Source organism: Ahaetulla prasina, chromosome 11 (genome assembly GCF_028640845.1).
Source record: "Ahaetulla prasina isolate Xishuangbanna chromosome 11, ASM2864084v1, whole genome shotgun sequence".
Taxonomy (NCBI): Eukaryota; Metazoa; Chordata; class Lepidosauria; order Squamata; family Colubridae; genus Ahaetulla; species Ahaetulla prasina.
Genome location: NC_080549.1, coordinates 40,668 through 65,356, shown reverse-complemented (window position 1 = coordinate 65,356; position 24,689 = coordinate 40,668). Strand labels below are relative to the sequence as shown.

Sequence of the window (24,689 nt, the reverse complement as noted above, 5' to 3'; positions counted from 1 at the left end):
TGGGGAGAAACATGCTCCGGCTCAACCCTTCCAAGACCGAGTGGCTGTGGATGCCGGCATCCCGGTATAATCAGCTGATTCCATCGCTGACTGTGGGAGGCGAGTCATTGGCCCCCACGGCGAAGGTCCGCAATCTGGGCATTCTTCTGGATACACGGCTATCGTTGGAAGAACAAACGACGGCCGTCACCAGAGGAGCTTTCTATCAGGTCCGCCTGATACGCCAGTTGCATCCCTTCTTAGACTGGGATGCCCTATGCACAGTCACCCATGCCCTTGTCACCTCCCATCTGGACTATTGTAATGCTCTCTACATGGGGCTCCCCTTGAAGAGCACCTGGAGGCTTTAGCTGGTCCAGAATGCGGCCGCGCAGGTGATAGAGGGAGCAAATCAAGGCTCCCATATAACACCACTCCTGTGTAGGCTGCACTGGCTTCTGGTGATCTTCCAGGTGCAATTCAAGGTACTGGTTACCACCTTTAAAGCGCTCCATGGCATGGGACCTGGCTATTTACAGGACCGCCTACTGCAACCGACGGCCCCCCAGCGACCAGTGCGCTCCCATAGAGTGGGCCTCCTCGGGGTGCCGTCGGCTAGACAATGTCGGCTGGCGACCCCCAGGGGGAGCGCCTTCTCTGTGGGGGCCCCAACCCTCTGGAACGAATTACCACCAGGTTGTTCTGTTTCCCTTCCCCCAATACTCCCAGCAAAAAGTCAGTCAGAGGCCTCCTTTTCTGATTTATTTACATATATATAAATGTCCTGGCCACGTCTACCCAAGGGCCTGCCAAGTTTCTGGAGATAACAAGGAAATTACAGATAAGGCCAGAATTACTCACGAATATATTCTTCCCTCCATTGATACAGTTTGCCCGCGCAAATTCATTGCTTTGTCCAAGACAAAAAACCAGGAAGTCCCGCCTCCTATTTATAGTCTCTGCAGATGTCACTGCATGACAATTATGACTTGGCTTTGTCCCAATGCTTCCTCTGCTGCACGCGCCGGTCACGCCTGCGCAGTCTTGCATCACTCCAAAACTGTTCTTGGGGCGTTGCCAAATCAGAAGAAGGCTCCAGGGAATCAGGCCTTGCCGGCCCCTCCTCCTCCCTTTGAGTGGGTGCCAGGGAGGGAAAGGGCTCAAGAGAAGCAGGGCTTGCCAGGTCTTCTCCCTCACTTTCTGAATCATCCGAGTCAAGGAGTCCGGGTCCAGGAACCTGGGTCACAACACAGGTATTCGCCAACTCCGGACTTTCCGACACGAGCTAAAAACATGGCTGTTTTATCGTGCAGGACTGGCCTGATAGTTTTAATTGGGAATTTTAAATGGGTTTTAAGGAGTCAGCCTAAATTTAAATATTTCATTTTAAATTATTTTAATGTTTGTAAAATTGTTTTAGCATGGCTGTAAACCGCCCTGAGTCCTTTGGGAGAAGGGCGGTATAGAAATATAAATAAATAAATAAATAAATAAATAAATCCAGTCCAACCCCCTGCCTAAGCAAAATTGAATCTTTACTTACATGCATTTCTGACCTATATACCTACATACTATTTTATTTTTGAATTTTCTCATATCCTACATCTCCAACAGTAATGGAAGAACCCGAGCAGATACATAAACTTCTGGTCCCAAATTATTCAGGGCTTCAAAAATCAGCTCGAACTATTTATTTATTTATTTATTTATTTATTTTATTAAATTTCTATACCGCCCTTCTCCCGAAGGACTCAGGGCGGTGTACAGCCAAAATAAAACACAGAATATATACAGTTAAAAGAATTTAAAAAGAACTATTACTGTGCGGCCGATTATTAAAACATTTAAAAATTTAAAATATTTATTTATTTATTTTATTTATTTATTATTTAAATTTATATACCGCCCTATCTCCCAAAAGGACTCAGGGCGGTTTACAGGCATATAAAACATCAGTATACAAAATTAAAATAATCTTTAAAAAACTTATTCCAGTGCCCTATCATTTAAAATAGAAATATAAATATTAAAATCAGTTTAAAACCCCTATAAAATTTAAAATCTAAGCCAGTCCTGCACAGATGAATAAATGTGTCTTGAGCTCGCGACGGAAGGTTCGAAGGTCCGGAAGTTGACGGAGTCCTGGGGGGAGCTCGTTCCAGAGGGCGGGAGCCCCCACAGAGAAGGCCCTTCCCCTGGGCGCCGCCAGACGACACTGCCTAGCTGACGGCACCCTGAGGAGTCCCTCTCTGTGAGAGCGCACGGGTCGGTGAGAGGTATCTGGTCGCAGTAGGCGGTCCCGTAGATAACCCGGCCCTATGCCATGGAGCGCTTTAAAGGTGGTCACCAAAACCTTGAAGCGCACCCGGAAGGCCACAGGTAGCCAGTGCAGCCTGCGCAGGATGGGTGTTATACGGGAGCCACGAGGGGCTCCATCTATCACCCGCGCAGCCGCATTCTGGACTAACTGTAGCCTCCGGATGCCCTTCAAGGGGAGCCCCATGTAGAGAGCGTTGCAGTAATCCAGGCGAGACGTCACGAGGGCGTGAGTGACCGTGCATAGGGCCTCCCGGTCCAGAAAGGGGCGCAACTGGCGCACCAGGCGAACCTGGTAGAACGCTCTCCTGGAGACGGCCGTCAAATGATCTTCTAGAGACAGCCGTTCATCCAGGAGGACGCCTAAGTTGCGCACCCTCTCCATCGGGGCCAGTGACTCGCCACCGATGGTCAGCCGCGGATTTAGCTGACTGTACCGGGATGCCGGCATCCGGTGCACCTCAAGGGCAGCCCCATGTAGAGAGCATTGCAATAATCCAGCCGAGACGTAACCAGAGCGTGAGTGACCGTGCATAAGGCATCCCGGTCAAGGAAGGGACGCAACTGGTGAACCAAGCGAACTTGGTAGAAGGCCCTCCTGGTGACGGCCGCCAGATGTTCATCAAAGGACAGCCGGCCATCCAGGAGGACGCCCAAGTTGTGAACCACCTCCTTTGGGGCCACTAACTCGCCCCCAACAGTCAGCTACGGGTGCAGCTGACTGTACCGGGGTGCCGGCATCCACAGCCACTCCGTCTTGGAGGGATTGAGCTTGAGTCTGTTTCTCCCCATCCAGACCCGTACGGCCTCCAGGCACCGGGACAGCACTTTGACCGCTTCGTTGGGGTGGTCCGGGGTGGAAAAGTACAGCTGAGTATCATCAGCGTACAGATGATAACTCACCCCGAAACCACTGATGACCTCACCCAGCGGCTTCATGTAGATGTTGAACAGGGTAGGCGAGAGAATCGACCCCTGCGGTACCCCACAAGTGAGGCACCTCGAGGGCGAGCTCTGGCCCCCTGTCAACACCGTCTGCGACGGTCGGAGAAATAGGAGGAGAACCACCGATAAACGGTGCCTCCCACTCCCAACCCCTCCAACCGGCGCAGCAAGATACCATGGTCGATGGTATCAAAAGCCGCTGAGAGGTCTAATAGGACCAAGGCAGAGGAACAACCCCTGTCCCTGGCCCTCCAGAGGTCATCTACCAACGCGACCAAAGCCGTCTCCGTGCTGTAACCGGGTCGGAAGCCGGACTGGAACGGGTCTAGATAGACAGCTTCCTCCAGGTGCCGGGGAAGCTGCCATGCAACCACACTCTCTACAACCTTCGCTAAAAAGCGAAGGTTGGAGACTGGACGATAATTACCCAAAATAGCGGGGCCCAGGGAAGGCTCCTTCAGGAGAGGCCCCACCCCCGCCTCCTTCAAGGCGGTGGGGAAAACCCCTTCAACCAAAGAAGCATTTATAATCCCCTGGAGCCAGCCTCGTGTCACTTCCTGAGCAGCCAGTACTAACCAGGAAGGGCACGGGTCCAGTAAACACGTAGTTGCATTCAACCTCCCCAGCAACCTGTCCACGTCCTCGAGCCACAGAATCAAACTCATCCCAGATAACCTCAACAAGACGAGTCTCTGCGCCTCGGCTGAATCATCGCAATCATGATTCAAGCCATCACGAAGCTGAACGATTTTATCGTATAGATAACCGTTAAACTCCTCAGCTCGTCCCTGCAGGGGTCATCCGTCCCTCCTGTTGAAGGAGGAACGGGTCACCAAACAGGGCGGCCGGGCGGTTATCTGCCGATGCAATGAGGGTGGAAACGAGAACGCTCCTCCCTCATTGCCACTAGGTAGGTCCTAGTAAAGGATCTCACTAGTGTCCGATCAGCCTCGGAACGGCTGGACCTCCAAACACTCTCTAGGCGTCTTCTCCGGCGTTTCATCTCTCTCAGCTCCCCGGAGAACCAGGGAGCCAATTGAGATCTGCGCCGGGTCAGAGGCCGCAAAGGCGCGACACGGTCCAAAGCCCCAGCCGCAGCCCGTTTCCAAGCCACAACTAGTTCTTCAGTCGTGCCGTGGGTAAGATCCTCAGGAAACGGCCCAAGCTCCGTCAGGAACCTCTCCGGGTCCATCAGGCGCCTGGGACGGAACCAACGCATCGGCTCCGTCTCCCTGCGGTGGTGAGCAGCGGTTTGAAAGTCTAGGCGAAGGAGAAAATGATCTGACCATGACAACGGTTCTTTCACTATATCTCCTAAATCCAGATCATTTACCCACCGACCAGAGATAAAAATCAAATCTAGCGCGCCTCCCCCAATGTGTGTAGGGCCATCAGTTACTTGAATCAGGTCCAAGGCCGTCATGGAGGCCTGGAACTCCTGAACCACTGTTGATGACAAGCCGGCCGATGGCAAGTTGAAATCTCCCAAGACCAAAAGTCTGGGAATCTCAACCGCCACGCCAGCAAGCACCTCCAGTAGTTCAGGTAGGGCTGTGGCCACACAGCAAGGAGCCAGGTACGTGATCAACAACCCCATCTGATTTCGATGGCCCCACTTCACAAGGAGGGATTCACAGCCAGCTATCTGAGGAACAGTGGACTCCCTCGGCTCCAGACTTTCCCTAATCACAACCGCCACCCCCCCACCCCTACCCTGGGTCCTCGGCTGATGGAATGCACGGAAACCCGGAGGGCACAGTTCAACCAGGGGTACACCCCCTTCTGTGCCCAGCCAGGTCTCCGTAATGCCCATAAAGTCCGCGGACTCCCTCTGAATCAGGACACAAATCAGGGGAGCCTTATTAACCACGGACCGGGCATTGCAGAGCATCAGCCGTAGACCCAGGCTGGAACTAGGCTGGGAATTAGGGCCAAGAAACAAATGGGCACCCAGTGCCATTAGAAGAACCATCATGTGATATGGATCCAATGGATAGCAGCCTCCGGCTCCAATTCAAGCTAGCTGAAGGGGGTGGGGGACTGTCCTCAGGGGGAGTTATACCCTGCAGCTTTCCAGTTTAGAGATTCTCTGGTGCTCAGCTGTCTCTGCCAAGAAAGAGTGGCAGCTCTAGGTAGAAGATGATAGAAGATTTTCCTCACCATCAAGACCCCTGAGACAAGCATGGTAAGAGGAGCACAATTTTTCCTGAAATAGGCTGAACACTATCCAGATGAATATTTGGGCCTTCTACCAATTATTTCTGTCTTGCCTGGACTTTGTTTCAATTTTCCCAGTCTTACCCAGTTAATTGCTGTGCTCAGGCATCAGCTCAAGACATAAATGCTCATATCACCCTTTTTGTGATCCTGTAATCCTTTAATTTGGGATAGAGTCAAAGTGGCTGGATGGAGAGGAAAAGCTGGATGCAGTGAAGACAATTCAGCCCCTGATCCCTGTAAGATTTCCCACGATTTCCTCTCGAACCTCAGCCTGAAAAATGTCATGCCACTGAGACATGGGCTGTGGTAGCTCAGGCTGTAAGAAGCCTGTTATTAAAACACAGCAGCCTGCAATTACTGCAGGTTCAAGCCCAGCCCAAGGTTGACTCAGCCTTCCATTCTTTATAAGGTAGGTAAAATGAGGACCCAGATTGTTGGGCGGGCAATAAGTTGACTTTGTAAATATACAAATAGAATGAGACTATTGCCTTATACACTGTAAGCCGCCCTGAGTCTTCGGAGAAGGGCGGGATATAAATGTAAATAAATAAATAAAAAGATAACTATTAATTTCTCAGCATCATCTTCTGGAAACAACCAGTAACACAAGAGGAAAATTAAACAATGGAGTTTGTTGTTGTTAGTTGCGAATGGAGTTAGCCCTCCCTAATTCCAGTGGTCTAGAGGAACCCCAGAATTAAAGTCATTGTAGGCACTCAGCATTAACAGAATAAAAGAGTAGCAGATTGGAAAGGACGTTGGAGGTCTTCTAGTCCAACCCCCATCCAGGCAAGAAATCTTGGCCTATTATCAGTTTGGATAAACAGCCGTCCAATCTCTTTCCAATCTCTTTCCGTCCAATCTCTTTCGAACGACTAGCCTTGTGGTGCAACCAAAACAATCTGGAACTGAACACACTCAAAACCGTAGAAATGGTGGTAGACTTTAGGAAAAACCCTTCCATACTTCCACCTCTCACAATACTTGACAACACAGTATCAACAGTAGAAACCTTCAAATTTCTGGGTTCTATCATATCGCAAGATCTCAAATGGACAGCTAACATCAAAAACATCATTAAAAAAGGACAACAAAGAATGTTCTTTCTGCGCCAACTCAGTAAGCTCAAACTGCCCAAGGAGCTGCTGATCCAATTCTACAGAGGAATTATTGAGTCTGTCATTTGCACCTCTATAACTGTCTGGTTCGGTTCTGCAACCCAACAAGAAAAACACAGACTTCAGAGGATAATTAGAACTGCAGAAAAAATAATTGCTACCAACTTGCCTTCCATTGAAGACCTGTATACTGCATGAATCAAGAAGAGGGCCGTGAAAATATTTGCAGATCCCTCGCATCCTGGACATAAACTGTTTCAACTCCTACCCTCAAAACGACGCTATAGAGCACTGCACACCAGAACAACTAGACACAAGAACAGTTTTTTCCCGAAGGCCATCACTCTGCTAAACAAATAATTCCCTCAACACTGTCAGACTATTTACTGAATCTGCACTACTATTAATCGTTTCATTCTCTTTCCACTTATGACTGTATGACTATAACTTGTTGCTGGCAATCCTTATGATTTATATTGATATATTGATCATCAATTGTGTTGTAAATGTTGTACCTTGATGAACGTATCTTTTCTTTTATGTACACTGAGAGCATATGCACCAAGACAAATTCCTTGTGTGTCCAATCACACTTGGCCAATAAAATTCTATTCTATTCTATTCTATTCTATTCTAAAAGCCTCCAGTGTTAGAGCACTTCCCGCTTCTGAAATTGTTCCAAAAGAATAAGCAAGGGGTCCTGTAGAATCAACAAAGACACGAATTCTGGGAGCTGCTTTTCTTTAGTCCCTAATCAGGATTCTGATTCCTCAGCTCTTGTGGTTCTTTAAATTCTTTCTCACCTAATTTAAATTCTTTCTCACTTAAAGAGGGGTATCTTTGATCAAATTTCACGGTTTGTCACCTTTCTGGTGTTCCTAGGGTTTTGCCTTAGGTTTCTTTCACCAGCCCTTTCAGATTGGCTGGATGTTATTATCCCCGAACTGCAGAGGGAGGTGCCGAAGGGATAGAGCTCTTCGGAAAGTGAATTGTGTGGCGGCTGCAGGTCCCGCTAAGTGGCTGCTTGTGCAGAGGGGGGGGGGCATTCAGAGCAGATTAGCACCACATCTTTCAGTGTCCTTTTAAATGAACTGTCATGTGCTCTTTATTTTTTTCACAAATAAACTCTGATTACAAGAGACCAATTAATGGGGCAAAGGGCAGCGTCCTGTTTTCTTCTGTGATTTAGGAAGAAAAGCAATTTTATGTTCTTCAGAGCAACCTTTGGTAGAGCCTTTTATTCTGGGCTTTATATTTTTCATAGTATTTATGCATATGTGTCTTGGGGATGCTTGAGAAAATCAGTCAAAAACAAAACAATTAGTCTCACTGTTGCTTGTAATCATGGCTTCTCCTCTACCTGGAGGAGGGAATTAAGTTTTAGCCAACTGTTGGTTCTCGTAAAAGAGGCTTCCTTCTCCCACATTCTGACGTGAGGTTTACCAAGGCTTCAATGGCATTTAGCAGAGGTTAGACACAAACACTTTCTTTTCAGTTTCAAAACTTGCTCATAGCAGAGAATACATGTAGCTCGGGGCTGAACTGCTGGATTCTTGATGCTTAGGGTTAAGCTTAGGCTGGCAGTGCTGCTGTTGCCTGGTCTGGTGATGAAATATCTGCATGAAAACAATCAGACTCAAAGAGCATCAAGAACTCAGCTACCCAATTCACTTTATCCATTTTATAAGCCTGAGTTTTATTCTATAGACAAAAAACAGGGTGGTCCATGACAGACCTAAATTAAGTCAATTTGCATGGGAACTAATCCTACTTCCTTGTGCTTCAGGTAACCCCGTTACTGTTGGAATGAGCATCCATATTTCGAGCATTGATCAGATTTCTGAAGTGAATATGGTGAGTATAAATGACAATAACAAAATCATTCTTTTGGTGAATTCCATCTCATGTAACCAATTGAGCAAACCCAATTTGAATTGAACAGAGAGGCATTAATGCTCACTGGCCTCACTTGCAAACAGTGTTTAGCCAGAAGTGAGGTATAACAGAGCATGGGGAATCTCCAAGCATGCATTCAAACATGGGTATAGTGTATGGATTTCCAATGAATAGAATAGAATAGAAAATAGGATAGGATAGGATAGGATAGGATAGGATAGGATAGGATAGGATAGGATAGGATAGGATAGGATAGAATAGAATAGAATAGAATAGAATAGAATAGAATAGAATAGAATAGAATAGCAGCGTTGGAAGGGACCTTGAAGGTCTTCTAGTCCAACCCCCTGCTCAGGCAGGAAACCCTGAACCATTTCAGATAAATGGTTGTCCAAACTCTTCTTAAAAACTTCCAGTGTTGGATCATTTACAACTTCTGGAGGCAAGCCATTCCACAAATTAATTGTCCTCACTGTCAGGAAATTTCTGCTTAGTTCTAGATTGCTTCTCTCCTTGATGAGTTTCCACCCATTGCTTCTAGTCCTGCCTTCAGGTGTTTGGAGCAGAGGTCTCCAACCTTGGCAACTTGTGGACTTCAACTTCCAGAGCTCCTCACCCAGCAAAGCTGGCTGAGGAACTCTAGGAATTGAAGTTCACAAGTCTTAAAGTTGCCAAGGTTGGAGACCACTGCTTTTGAGAATAGCTTGACTCCCTCTTCTTTGTGGCAACCACTGAGATATTGGAACAATGCTATCATGTGATATTGTATACAGAAAATATACTATTTAATGCCATGATTTTGTCATGATAATTATTTGCAGCAAATTCTATTTTATCCTGATGGCAAATATCATACAGGAAAAGACTTTTGAAATATGATTGAAAAACCTATCTTCAGTTAATGATCTTGCATTGTATTGACAGCCAATGAAGTACTACTACCTCTCCCTTCACCCCACTGCCTTTTGCTCTTGTGAAAAGGTTCTGCACCGAATTCAGTGTGGAGCCTTGTTAGAATCTACCATCCTCTGGGTGGGGCTAGAACAGATGCGAAAACTCCATCCTGTAAACTTGGTGGAAAGCTTTGTGTGCCTCTCTCAATGGAGCCCCTTTCCACTGGGGTATCCACGAGCAGAGGACCTGGTCCGAAGAAGAGGCAGGTAGTTAGAAGTCCTATTCATTCTGCATTGAGCTTTTCTGAAAGATTTCCATAGTTATCTATGGAGCTAGAAGTAATTTTTTTTTTAATTGAAAAAGTTTTAACAAACAAAAACATTTTTCCCCTTTGCCCCTCCCCCACAAAACCCCTTCCCCTCCTTCCCCCGGCTTCCCGGGTCAATCACAAGGTATTGTTATACATAAACCAAATATAGAGTAAAATTTTCCCTTCTAATCGTAATAATTTTTATATACTGATACAAGAATGCGTTGATCACCTTTTCTTGACTTGGACATCCTTTTAAAGCTAGATAAAACTCTGTATGTTTTCTCTAATCTTCCTAGTTTATATTAGAAAGGAATCGGGACTAGTCATACTTTTACAGGCTGTCCCTAGATTTCAGTCACAGGAAGAAGTGGAAGTCCAGCTTCTGACACTTGCTTAACATAGCAGTCATTATAATATATTTAGGAACTGTGTCTGAAAATGAATTATTATGCAGATTCAAAACATTGAATCCCTTCCCCTTCCACTTGCATTTGTATCTAATTCCATCATAGGTGGGAGTATTAACAAAGAGCAATTTTTAAGCCTTAATCTTAGCTAATTTGAGAAAAATATTTACAAGTTCAGTTCAGAAGTTATTGGTTGATGGAAGAGGTTTTTTTTTTTAAATGATGTTAGGTGCTAATGTGATTGACTTGTCTTTTATGGAGTACTATAGTAGACAGTAACCGCTAAACTCCAAATGGGAAATTCTGCCACTTCTTATTGATTGCTAAATGATTCATTTCATGACCAGATCTACTAAGAACAAGCACAAGTTCATTCTAGGCACTGCGGTTGCAATGGTAGGAGAAGAGCTGGCAATTCCTTTGCTGTGGTTTATTTTGAATGAAACAGTTCCTTCACTGGGGAAAAACAAGTTAAAATATTCCATTTGAATGGGAGAGCCTTGCTTCTACATTGTCTTTTTAAAAGTGAAGGACACCTTTTCAAAGGTGAAAGCACTTTCACAAAATAATGAGGTGTTCAGTTGAGGGGAGATGCTAGTCTGAAGTTGTTCCATAACTAGTTCTTGTTTCTCATGAAAGGTTTAGTTGACCTAGATCTTCCTGAAATGAGAAAAAGTGAGGAACCTGAAATGGAGTTTTGGATGATGGGAAGAATAACAGAGTAACAAAGTTGGAAGGGACCTTGGAGGTCTTCTAGTCCAACCCTCTGCTTGAACAGGAAACCCTACACCATTCTGGACAAATGGCTGTTCAAAGTCTCCTTAAAAACCTCCAGTGATGGAGCACCCACATCTTCCAAAGGCGAGCCATTCCACTGATTAATTGTTCTCACTCTCCGGAAATTTGTCCTTTGTTTTAGGTTGGATCTCTCCTTGATAAGTTTCTATCCATTACTTCTTGTTCAGCCCCCAAGTGCTTTGAAAAATAGGTCCACCCCTTCTTCTCTGTGACAGCCCTTCAAATATTGGAAGACCGCTATCATGTCACCCCAGCCCTTCTCTTCATTAGCCTAGCCCTAGACATAGTACATCGTTCCTGAAATTGTTCCATGAGAGCCTCAACTTATTTTTGTATTGCTGAGACTAAAACTGGGTGCAGCCTTCCAAGCCTGGTCTAACCAAAGTGGCATAAAGCAGTACTAACATTTCATGTAATTTTCGTACTATCCCTCTGTTGATGCAGCCGAGGACTATGTTGGCTTTTTTGACACAAATGTGTGTTGTAATGCAAACACAATCTTGACTTAGCTGTGTCTGATGTCCTGATAAAAATACCAAAGGATGGAGTTGTGATGTCACAATACAGCCTCTTCAGTGCAAATGTTGTGATATTAGCCTAGAATGAGCATATGCTAATTGTTGAAATCCTGCTTTCAGATTTAGCAGGAAGCTAAATCACATTTGCTCTAGTCTTCTTAGGGAGAGCTTTCCATGTGGAAAGATACTGCAGAAGATTCAGGAGAGCTTCACTCCTCTTCTCTGCCTTAGACGCCGGGTAGCCTAAAAAGAAAGCAGACATCATCCTAAGGTCAGCTTGGTAAAACACCTTGTTGCCTAGAGTGGCCAGCAGGATGCCCCTCCCCCCCAAGAAAGGAGAGGGCCACAAACCTTCATACCTAGACAGATGGGGTCCTAAGAAGGAGGCTTAAGGAAAGGAGCTCACTAAGAATCTCTTTGCTCCTCTTCGATAATCTTTCATGCTGACAGACTCCGTCATTTCTTATGGCAACAAAATCAATAGTCTAAATATACCTTGAGAAATTGACTTCCTTGGATATGCTACATACCATAGGTGTCCAACATTTGGCTAGAGTGAAGAGGAATTGTCTTGGGCTGAATATAAAATATGCAATATAGTTAATATATATTAACCCTATACAACCCCAGGACCTCAGTAAAAAGCTATGTTGAATTGCTGTAGGATGCGGCTGCTGCTGAGTGATGGATGGGAGGCCACCAGGTGCTGCAGAAGCTTCATTTTGCACCATGAGGCTGGGGATTTATGCAGACTCCCTCCCCGGGTGCCAGTTGCTATGGAAACAGGCTAGCTTGGATTGCTGCATGCTTCCGATCATAGGATTAATTAATCTCAGAGTGTTTCTTCAGCAGAGGGTTAAAAAAGAAGGAAATTCAAATTAATTTTGCCAAAGAGTCTATTCAATCACCTGGCTGAATCCCTGGCCCATAATATTTCTATGCAGTAGTCTTACAATCTTTTTACAACAGTTCATTTAGTGACTGTTCAAAGTTACGATGACACTGGAAAAAGTGACATGACAATTTTTCACACTTATGACCGTTGTCTCACATGATAAAAATTCAAACACTTGGCAACTGATTCCTACTTATGATGGTCTCAGTGTCCCGGGGAGTCACATGATCAGCTTTTGTGACCTTCTGACAAGCAAAGTCAATAGGGAAGCCAGATTCACTTAACAACCAGATTACTAACTCAACAACTGCAGTGATTCACTTAACAACTGTGGCAAGAAAGGTCGTAAAATGGAGCAAAATTCACTTAACAACTGTTTCAGTTATCAATGGACATTTTGGGCTCAATTGTGATTGTAAACTGAGGTCTACCTGTATTAGATTTCTAGCCTGCCTTTCATTCAGGAGCAAAAGGCAAGGGAACCAGCGAGCCTTCCACCTGCATCCCCACAGCCTCCACCGCTGCTCGGTGAGGCAGATTGGGCTGAACGAGAGTGATTGGCACCAAGGTGCCCTAGGAGTTTTGGTGGCCAGAATTCTTGCCAGTCCATCACCTTGTCTACCACATCACACTGGTTACCTGTCTCTTAGAATTAGCTGGGGAGGGAGGCCCCACACCTGAGTAGTGAGTTCCACTTACCTTCACTACTGGTTGTGAGTGCATGCTTGCGTGCAACGCTTCTGCACTTCTGCGCAGAACCTTCTGTACATGTGCAGAGCATCCATGATGATGTCTGGGTGGGTGGGTGGAGCCTCCCACCTCCGCCACTACTGATTCACTTGAATCAGGGCAAACTGGTAGAAATCCTCCACTACCGCACCCCACTTCTCTCATGCAGGCCTGAAGGCACAGCCTGCATCATCAACTCCAAGGCTGCAGCCCAGGACCGAGAGGAGGAGTGGGAGTCCTGGGAACCTCAGTTCTGCACAATTCAGTCAAGCCCCCCTTCCCCTCTCCAATCAAGAAGCTGCATAATCATTTTGAAACAACACATCTAGACAGCAAACTGGGTGGCCATGTACGCTCCTTGTATCTCATAGTGTTTTCAACATATCTGGGCTGCAAAATTCCTAATGCCCATTATACACGGCACAGAGCCCGGATACTTGAGGTGCTGCCTGTGCCCTACAGTACTTACCCATGATGATCTTTGGAAACAGCCTGTTTTTTGGCATGAATGAGAGGATGGAGTAGCAATAGACCGTTGGGTAGAAGCCTGTTTATTTTTATAGTTAGATTTATTTCCCACCTCTTCTCCAAGCACTCGAGGCAATTTATACAGTGGGTCCCCTTATATCCCCAAGAACCCCTCTGTGAGGCAGGGCAGGAGACAGGACCTGTCCAAAATCCCCCAGGGAGTTTCAATGGCCGAGGGGAGCTTGAATCTGGCTCTCCCTGGCATTAGTCCAGCACCCTCCCACTCTACCACGCTTAGCAACGTGAAGGTCCCATTGAGACTTCGTAGCAGGGAGTCGTTAAAACTCCTTACTGACCCCCCTTAAGTGTTCTTCTTACATAAGAAAGGGATACACGTGTGCATGTTTGGAAGTGCTGCTGCTGTACTGCTTTCCCTGGGACGTTTGTTGTGCTGCAGAGCATGTCTGGAAGGCAGAGAAATCCTGGGTAGAAGAAATTCAGAGGGGTGTGTGTGCGCGTGTGCATGTGCGCCTAGGAACTGTTCCGCTGTTGGAGCACTCAGATCAGAAAGCTGATTCCACTCTGATAGAAGCCCAGAGGCAGCCAGGGAGCTCTGCTGGAATAAGACACTCCAAATGCATTTCCGATTTCCTTCTTCCTCTTCTTTTGTTCTTGCCTGTCAAGCGTGAGGAAGGGGAGGCTTGGCGAGGGGAGGGGAGCACTTAGGATTCCAAGGCAATAAGGCGTTGCTACGCAACAGGACAAAGGGATGTAACAAGATTATGCAGCCCCTTAGGTGGCCCAGGACAGGCTTAGGCACCTTCATTCTTCCATGCAGAAGGCTTGGCCAGCCCTGGAGCCTGCAGATGCAGGAGGCATTTTCCTGGGCCGTTCTCCAGTTCTTTCCAGCAGCTCTGCATTCCCATCTCTATAACTTCTTTCTTACCATCGTTCACACAGACATGTTTTTTCATCCCTCTGATTAGCATAATTCCAGAAATGATTAAGTTTTAATTGCGCTGCATTTTGGAAATTATTCTCTCTACTATGTTCTAAGCAGGTCTTAAAGCAAAAGCATTGCAAACTCAAAACGGCAGTGAGGCCACGGACAGAAATACAGAACAAAGATCATATTTCTATCAAGGAAGGGAACTGACCCTTTGGGCAGACCAGAATCTGGGTGACCCCCACCCACCCACCCACAAGAGACTGAAGTGCAAGCGGTGCAAAGGGAAGGCAGGCACTGAGTGGGAGGCACAGAGAAAAAGAATGGCTGTATATGTACAAGTTGCTTAATCAGAGCAATAAATAATCCCACAGCTCTTTTGCTCAGACAATAGGTCACATTTACTGTTTTGTTTTGTTTTTTTTAAATGGCAGGTTTGCCCGCTTATGTTCCATCAAGTTGCTGTCATCTCTTGGCGACCGCATGGATTTTTTCTAGTATGATCGGTCCCCAATCTGGTCCTTCAGTTCTTCAAACATGCAGCCATTAGCATTATAATCCATCCACCTGCTTCTGGCTGTCTTGCTTATTTCTGCTTTTTCCAGAATCATGGACTTCTCAAGGCAGCTAAATCTATACATAGGCCCAAAATATGTTGGTTTTGTTTGGAAAAAATAATCAAGCAGTGCATTTGTGAGCACCTAGAAATGAGCAAACTAACTAGTAGGATTTATCAAAAAGAGGTCATGCTAGACAAACCGTAGTGCCTTATTTGACAAAGTGATTAAATTAGTGGATCAGGGACATAGACATAGTTTACCTAGATTTCAATAAGGCACTGGATAAAATAGCCTACTTCTTGGCAAAATAGAAGACAGTGGGTTAGGCAAAATCACTGCTAGATGAATTTGTAACTAGCTGACCAACTGCACTCAGTGGTAGTCTTCAATGGAACTACATCTACCTGGAGAAAAGCATGTAGTGGAGTACCTCAAGGTTCTGTCTTGGGCAACTTCTTCATAAATGATGTAGATAGAAGGGGAACTCATCAAATTTGCAGATGACACCAAGCTAACACTTTAGAAGAATAACTAGCACTTCAGAAAATAGATTCAAGATTCAGAAGGGCCTTGGCTATTTGAACACTAGGCCCTATCCAACAAAATGCAATTCAGTGGTGAGAAGAGTAAGGTCCTATACAGAGGCAAGAGAAACCAAATGCACAGGTACAGAATAGGTGATACCTGACTCAAAAGTAGCAACTGTGAGAGGGTTCTGGGTGTCCTAGTGGACAACCACTTAAATAGCAGGTTTGCCTGCTTATTTTCTATTACGTTCCACTTACCGGTAAATATGAGTCAGTAGTGTGCTACAGCCACCAAAAAAAGCCAATGTAGTCTTAGGTTGTATCAACAGAGGGTTAGTTTCAAAATCTTGTGAAGTGGCAGTGTCACTTTCTACTGCAACGGTGAGATCACATTTGAAATACTGCATCCAGTTCTGTTCCCCAAGATACAAAAACAATGATGAGGCCCTAGAAAGAGCACAGAGAAGACCAACAAAGATGATCAGGGATCTGGAGGCTAAACCATATGATAAACAAGTGAGAGAACCAGATATGTCTAGTCTAATGAACAGAGAAGGATGATATGATAGCAGTCTTCCATTACTTGAGGGGCTGTCAAGAGAAGAAGGAATCAACCTGTTCTTCAAAGCACCTGAGGGCAGGAGAAGAAGTAACAGGTGGTAAATCATCAAAGAGACATCCAACCTAGAATTAAGGAGAATTTTCCTGATAGTAAAACAATCAGTGGGAAAGTTTATCTCCAGAAGTTGTGGGCACTCCATCACTGGAGGTTTTCAAGCAGAGAGCAGACAACCATTTGTCCAGAATGGTATAGGGTCTCCTGCTTAATCAAGGGGTTGGACTTGAGGAGCTCCAAGTTCTCTTCCAACCCTAACCCTAACCCTATTATTCTATGTTCCATGTCTTTCTCAGATAATTCAGTTGCCATCAGATACCCTGATATTCTCTGTGCTGCTATCTAGAAAAGACAGAATAGAATAACAGTGTTGGAAGGGACCTTACAGATCATCTAGTCCAACCCCCTGCTCAAGCAGGAGATCCTGTACCATTTCTGACAGATGTTCAGTTTCTTCTTGGAAAGTGTCCAATGATGAAGCACCCACAACCTCTGAAGGCAAGCTGTTCCATTGGTTGATTGTGCTCACAGTCAGAAAATTTCTCCTTATTTCTAGGTTGAATCTTTCCTTGATCAGTTTCCATCCATTATTCCTTGTCTGGCCTTCAGGTGCTTTGAAAAACAGCTTGACCCACTCCTATCTGTGATAGCCCCTCAAATATTGGAACATTGCTAGACTAGCCATGTCCAGTTCCTGCAACCGTTCATCATATGTTTTAGCCTCCAGAGACTCTTTCTAGAGTCTTTTTTATAGTGTGGTGACCAAAACTGGATACAGTATTCTAGGTGTGATGGCCATTCTTCTGATATTTAGCCCATGGCTTCTCCACTTGTGTTCACAGGACTATACCATCACCATGTATTTCCAGCAAAGTTGGCGAGATAAGCGTCTAGCATATAGTGATCTAGCTCTAAATCTCACCCTGGATAATCGGGTGGCTGACCAGCTGTGGCTCCCTGACACATATTTCCTAAACGACAAGAAGTCCTTCCTGCATGGGGTAACAGTTAAGAACCGGATGATCCGACTTCACCCAGATGGGACTGTTCTTTATGGTTTGAGGTGAGTCTAAAACATAGCATTCAGTCTGAATTCTACTCTTTATGTTCTAGTGAAATGAGGAGAAAGCTGGCTTTTCTGTGGCATGTTTGTATTGTGATTGTATTTTACAGTATCTTTTTTTTAAAAAAATAATTTTTATTAAACAGTTTGTCTTTAAAAAACAACACAAAAAACAACCACACATACATAAAAACCCTGAAGCATATCAAAAGCAGATCATTTGACGGCCGTCTCCAGGAGAGCTTTTTACCAGGTTCGCCTGGTGCGCCAGTTGCGCCCCTTTCTAGACCGGGATGCCCTATGCACGGTCACTCACACCCTCGTGACGTCTCGCCTGGATTACTGCAATGCTCTCTACATGGGGCTCCCCTTGAAGGGCATCCGGAGACTGCAGTTAGTTCAGAATGCGGCTGCGCGGGTGATAGAGGGAGCCCCCCGTGGCTCCCGCGTGACACCTATCCTGCGCAGACTGCACTGGCTACCTGTGGCCTTCCGGGTGCGCTTCAAGGTTTTGGTAACCATCTTTAAAGCGCTCCATGGCATAGGGCCGGGTTACTTACCGAGTAACTTACCGGGTTGCTACCGAATACCTCTCACCGACCCGTGCGCTCTCACAGAGAGGGACTCCTCAGGGTGCCGTCAACTAGGCAGTGTCGTCTGGCGACACCCAGGGGAAGGGCCTTCTCTGTGGGGGCTCCCACCCTCTGGAACGAACTCCCCCCAGGACTTCGTCAACTTCCGGACCTCCGAACCTTCCGCCGCGAGCTTAAAACATATTTATTCATTTGCGCAGGACTGGACTAGGTTTTAAATTTATATTGATTTTAATTGGTTTTAGTATTTATATCATTTTTAATTAATTTGGCTTTAGAATAAGTTTTTTAATTGTGATCTTAATTTGTATTTATATGTTTTTATTGGCCTGTGAACCGCCCTGAGTCCCTCGGGAGATAGGGCGATATACAAATTTGATTAAATAAATAAATAATAATAAAACATAACGTATTGAACATTTCATACTGTCAATGGTAATTTTACAGCATTCCGTATTGACTTACATATTTTCCTTTCATAGTTCTCTATTCTATCATTTCTATTTACTTCTCAATATTAATGTAATAGCGTTACTCCAAAGTATGTATGTATGTATGACCTATATATAGCAAAGATCTATATTATATATATATATATATATATATATATATTTGTTTTCTGAGGTTTTCGCGGGTGTTTGTATGTAGGTCTTTGGTTATTCGGGTTTTCTCCCGCGTAAAATTGGAAGTGTCTTGGTGACGTTTCGACGAAGTCTCATTCGTCATCTTCAGGCTTCAGCTTCGTGCTTCTGGGAGCAAGAAGCACGAAGCCGAAGCCTGAAGACAACGACGAGACCCGTCGAAACGTCGCCAAGACACCTCCAATCCCACGCGGGAGAAAACCCGAACAACCAAAGACCTACATATATATACATATCTATATATGTTTTCTGAGGTTTTCACGGGTGTTTGTATATAGGTCTTTGGTTGTTCAGGTTTTCTCCCGTGTAAAATTGGAAGTGTCTTGCCGACGTTTCGACGAAGTCTCATTCGTCATCTTCAGGCTTCAGCTTCGTGCTTCTGGGAGCAATGTGTGATCGCAGCTGTTTCTTCCTTTTAACTGCTAGTGGGGGTTTGAACTGATTGGGTGGGAGCTTGGCTGTGCTCTGATTGGATGGGGGTTTTTCTGTGCTCTGATTGGCTGGGGGTGTGTCCTGTGTTGGTGGGGGCTTGTTTGTGCTCAGTTTAGTCTGTGCTGCAGGGGGATTTGAGCTGGTGAGCTGCATAGCTGTTGTTTGGCTTTGTGGTCGTGCTACATCTTCATAGTGGGTGTCAGTCTGCTGCATGAATGGATTGGAGGGGTTTGAAATGGCTAATGTTGCAGCTGCAGTCTGGCTTCTGGTCCTTGGTCGTGCTTCATGATCAGTGTGGGTTTGGGTCTGCTTTCTGGGTGGATGTGCAGTGGTGACATCCTGTGTGGACCTTGTGAGTGTGGGTCTGGTGTCATTCCTCGTGTTAGGGACTCGTTTGTCAATAAGGGCGGGTTTCCAAATGGCTGGTAGGCGGAAGGTGTCATCTCGTTTGTTCATGCTGTGTGGGCGTTTTTCTATCTCAATGGCTTCTCTGATTATTCTGTTGTTAAAGTGTTCAGTTTGGGCGATAGTTCTGGTCTTTTTAAAGTCAATATCATGTCCTGTGACTTTAAAGTGTTGGACCAGGGAAGAAGTTGGTTCCTCTTTTTTGAATGAGTTCTTGTGTTCTTCAATGCGTGCACTTATTCTTCTGTTGGTTTGTCCAATGTATGTGGTGGGGCAGGCGGTGCATGGGATTTCATATACTCCTTGATTTTCTAACTCAATTTTGTCTTTGGGGTTTCTTAGGATGGTGGATATGTTTCTGTTTGTGCAGAAACCCGCCCTTATTGACAAACGAGTCCCTAACACGAGGAATGACACCAGACCCACACTCACGAGGTCCACACAGGATGTCACCACCGCACATCCACCCAGAAAGCAGACCCAAAGCCACACTGATCATGAAGCACGACCAGGGACCAGAAGCCAGACCGCAGCTGCAACATTAGCCATTTCAAACCCCTCCAATCCATACATGCAGCAGACTGACACCCACTATGAAGATGTAGCACGACCACAAAGCCAAACAACAGCTATGCAGCTCACCAGCTCAAGTCCCTCTGCAACACAGACTAAACTGAGCACAAACAAGCCCCCACCAACACAGGACACACCCCCAGCCAATCAGAGCACAAAAAAACCCCATCCAATCAGAGCACAGCCAAACTCCCACCCAATCAGTTCAAACCCCCACTAGCAGTTAAAAGGAAGAAACAGCTGCGATCACACATTGCTCCCAGAAGCACGAAGCTGAAGCCTGAAGATGACGAATGAGACTTCGTCGAAACGTCGCCAAGACACTTCCAATTTTACACGGGAGAAAACCCGAACAACCAAAGACCTATATATACACATATATATACATATATATATACATACACATACATACACATACATTGTAATATTCATTGTTCTTATCTATACATTTATATTCATTTATATTTACAACTCTTTATTTAATGTTATTCAGTTACTCCAATTTAAATTTCATCAGTATTAAGTTAAACATTTCCTGTTCTGGTTTCTATTTTCGAGCCAACTGTACATTTTATTCCATGTTTCATAATAGTCTGAATCTTCCCTCTCTTTCAACTCGATAGTCATTTTATTCATCTCTGTGCATTCAAGAATTTTCCTAATTACTATTTCATCTGTGGGTACATTGTTTTGTTTCCAATTTTTTGTGAATGTGATTCTTGCTGCGGAATGTGTAGTATAATGTATTGAAGGTTTTTGTTCATTTTTGGGTCCAGTATTCCTAATAAAAACAGTCCAGGTTTCAAATCTATTTTTTGCTTTGTAATTTCTTCCAACCATTTTTTAATTTTACACCAATACTTCCTTGTGATGGGGCATGTCCACCACATATGATAGGATGTTCCTGATTTATTGTTGCATCTCCAACAATTGGGTGATAAATTTGGGTACATCTTGGCCAATCTCGCTGGTGGCAAATGCTTACCTATCTCTTAGAGTTAGCTGGGGAGGGAGGCCCCTCACCCCCAGTAGTGGGTTCCACTTACCTTCACTACCAGTTCAGAACCTAACCCTAACCCTTTATGTTCTAGCGAAATGAGGAGAAAGCTGGCTTTTCTGTGGTGTGTTTGTGTTGTGATTGTATTTTACAATATCAATATATTTTTCTAGTAATTTAGAAAAATGATCTGGGTTTGAATTATTTGTATGGTTTCCAAAGTTACCCTCAGTAGCATTTCAAAAAGGCTTTTGATCTTGTCTATATCTAGAAATTAAAAATTGCAGTTTTCTCATAACTCAAGCATTGCTTTGTGGCAATGCTGCAATAGTTTGTGGCCAAAATACATGAGTTACACATTGATCTCTAAATGGTTATTTCAGTTTGTACAGGACAATTGCAGTTCGCTGCCTTGGATAAAGTTTTGGCTTAAACCAAGCTAAGGGATTCCTTTTAATTTCCCGTTTCTGGCTTAAAAGAATGTGTGGTCTCCACACAAGGAGGATAATTGAGTGCAGTTGTAATGGCATGTGGCTTTGAACAATCCATAAGAAGTGTTCAGTTGAGATTGAAATCTTTGTAGCACAGAATTGTTTAGAAGCTATGCTATGGTCACCAGAGGCATAGGAGAGGGGTAGAATCCACCTGGCCAATGCTTAGAGGAAGATATTTGTTAGATGTGGCCAAGTCATTAGGGATAATACATAGTGATGGATAGTTATCAATGAGTCTGAACTGTACTAAAATTTGATCATGCAAAGCTGAAACTAAAACAAAGGTGGCTATCTGATCCAGCCATGAAGGAAATAAACAGTATAATGCAGCACTGAAAATGACAAAAATACAAGGGTAACTAAGAAAAGGCAGAAGTAATCAACTCCTTCCATTTGGGCTTCATATTTTTTGAGGAGGGGATATGCATCCCAGAGGCTATAAGGAAGAAGGGCATATATGGCTCTATGCCAGTATAGGAGATGGAGGGAAAGTATCAAAGAACTAGAGTGGATCACAAACTCCGTATGAATCAGCAACAAGTGACGTGACTGCTGAAATGTCAAATTCTCTTATCGTTTGGGGCTGATAGGTAACCATATATCTCTGTTCTGGGTGAAACGAGTGATGCAGTGGATGCCCTTTTGCGGTGCCTGGAGGCTGTGGGGCTCTGCATGGGGAACGACAGGCTTCAATTGAATCAGGGGTGAAATCTATTAACCTTCCTTACCAGTTCGGAAGTGCACGCGCTGCCCATGCGTGTCACATGCATGCGCAGATCTTCTGTGCATGCGCAAAACCTTCTGCACATGCACAGAAGGTAAAAAACACATTACTTCCTAGTTAAAACCTGGAAATAATGACACTCAGGCGGGTGGCCGGAGCTTTGCTCCGCCATTGCTACCAGATCGCCGAACCACCATCCATGATCGCTACCAGATCGCGTGATCCAGTCCGAACTGGGAGCATTTCACCCCAGAATTGAACCCTAGTCAGATGGAGTGGCTCTGGGGGACCCCCTCTATATCCAGAGGTTTATCATCTTTGCTCCTGGATGGGTCGTGAGCAAGCCACGGCCAGGAGGGCCTTTGCGCCTTGTGCCAGTTATGCCCCCTTCCTGGGCAGGGAGGGCTTCTGCTCGGTACATATGTCAGAGTCATTTCTCAACTGGACTACTGCAACGTGCTCTACATGGGGCTACCCTTGGGAAGAAGGTCAAATTGGTGCAGAATGCAGCTATGTGAGCCATACTAGATGCCGGGAGGTATAACACCTCTGCTCCGTGAAGTGCACTGGGTACCAGTTTGCTTCTGGCTCTAATTCAAGGTATTGATTATTACCTATAAAGCTCTACATGGCAATGAGCCAAGCTGCTTGTGGAACTGGCTTCACCCCATCACATCAACCCCTCCAACTTGTTCAGGCAGGGAAGGCAGGCTGCAGATCCCATCAGTCAAAGAATTTCCACTTCTGTTGCCGCCTCTGCATTACAAAACATCTTACACCCACCCACACGGGGCGCAGAGCCCACTACCACCATGGGTCTGGTTGGCCCTATGGGAAACACCCTCAGACACACACACCTACCCTCCCCATCTTGGTTTTCTCCATCTTTTGTAATGTTATAATGTTTTATATTTTTAAATCTTAAATTATTCCATTTTAATGCTTAGTTTTATGAATTAAATTGTACACAACCCAGGACCCCACTCTGAGGCAGGGGTCTCCAACCTTGGCAACTTTACGTCTTGTGGACTTCAACTCCCAGAATACCTCAGCCAGCGCAAGCTTTGAATTCTTCAATTCTTCAATTGAATTCTTCAATTGAATTCTTCAATACTGGGAGTTGAAGTCCACAAGTCGTAAAGTTGCCAAGTCGTAAAGTTGCCAAGGTTGGAGACTCCTGCTATGAGGGAGGTGGCAGTTAAGAAATGTGACATATAAACAAAGCTTCCCCTGTCAGCCAAGATCATTGTTCCGCATTCTTTGGCTCCCACCTCAAGTACTCTGTGTCCAATAAAGGGCATCACCCTTTTAAGAAAGAGGAAGAGGAACTGAAATGAATGGGATTATCAGAGAACCAGGAACAACATTCAAAGAAAAGAAAGTGGCCCCACAAGGGTGTCCCCCAAGGCAGGCCTGAAAGGATATCATGCAACAAGAGGTCAAGGTTTAATCCCCATGGTCCCCAAATTCAGGGCAGGGAGAGTTTGCTTGCAGCAGCAGTTTGGAGACGGCGTCTTTTTCTGACAAGGTTCACATGAAGGTTTTGCTTTAATTTCCAAAAGTTGTGCATTTGAATAGGGAAAGACATTAAATGGTGTTGCATTCTTTTGAATACAGTTAGGTTTGTTATCACTCTCGCTTGAGTATCTTTCACAATATTGCATACATTTTTAAACCATTTCCCCTTAATTCAGGACAGACACAAGAATCTGCCTATTGTTGGCTGCTTGTTTGGCTTTGTCTGACCCAGAGGATAAGGACTCCAACCTGTAATAGGGAGGGTTGCGTGACCTCAGACTGAGCACACCTAATACCTTGCTTCAGGTGGAAACCCTCTGGATCCACCACAACAAGAGTAATCCACCAATCATAAAAAGTTAGGAATTGGTGATTCTCTAAAAGTTGCTCCTCTGTTACTCTCAGAAAGCCAAGAGCTCTCTTGAATTCGAGGAAAGTCTGCAGGTTCTTCTTTTCCTCCATCTCCACATGAGAGAGCACCAACCAATTCGTGACTCCTGTGAAGGGCTGAGCCTTCCTAGAAGAGATGTTCTAAGACCAGATGCTGCCTCAGGGAGTCGCTCGCTTGCCGCTGGCAGCCAGACCATCCCTGGGAGCTGCAGCTAGCTTTTGCTTAGTCCCTCCTGGGAGGAAATGCTCCCAGCCACTAAACAGCCACGTACTGAACAGACCTCACCCATCCCCAGACTTTGGCAAGTGATCCCGATTCACCCGAGGGTATGTTTTTCCTACGTTCCCCCATCCCTTTGCACCTATTTATAGGGCATGAGACAGCAGCAGAGGCACCCTCAAGGCTCCCACTACAGAAAGATAAAATTATCAGGTCACTGCTGGTAATTATCTCCCTGTCTCCATCTTCCTGAGTTTCCCTTTGTGTTCTCATGGTGTACACTCTCCTGCTGGTTGCAGTCACCTCATTGTCTTCTTTCTCGCTCCATGTTCCTGGAAAAGCAAACGGTCCCTTTAGATGATAGAGGATATGTTGCTCGAGAAGTGCCTTAAGCTCAGCCTCTGAACTGCACCCATTCGGAGACATTTGCCAGGGGCTACTGAGAATCCTGCTTGAGGGAAACTGAGCCCTGACAATCAAACTGGAGCTCCAGT

At 45.2% G+C, this 24,689-nt stretch overlaps 1 protein-coding gene across 2 annotated transcripts in view; it reads left to right on the top strand.

The window, feature by feature from the left end:
• LOC131183850 (gamma-aminobutyric acid receptor subunit beta-4) overlaps positions 1-24,689 on the top strand; it is a 68,964-nt gene that overhangs the window by 22,917 nt on the left and 21,358 nt on the right. For both annotated transcript variants that reach the window (XM_058154570.1, XM_058154572.1), the window contains exons 3-4: positions 8,365-8,432; positions 16,988-17,208. In XM_058154570.1, coding sequence (XP_058010553.1) covers positions 8,365-8,432; positions 16,988-17,208 — 289 coding nt within the window. The remainder of the gene's footprint in view (positions 1-8,364; positions 8,433-16,987; positions 17,209-24,689) is intronic.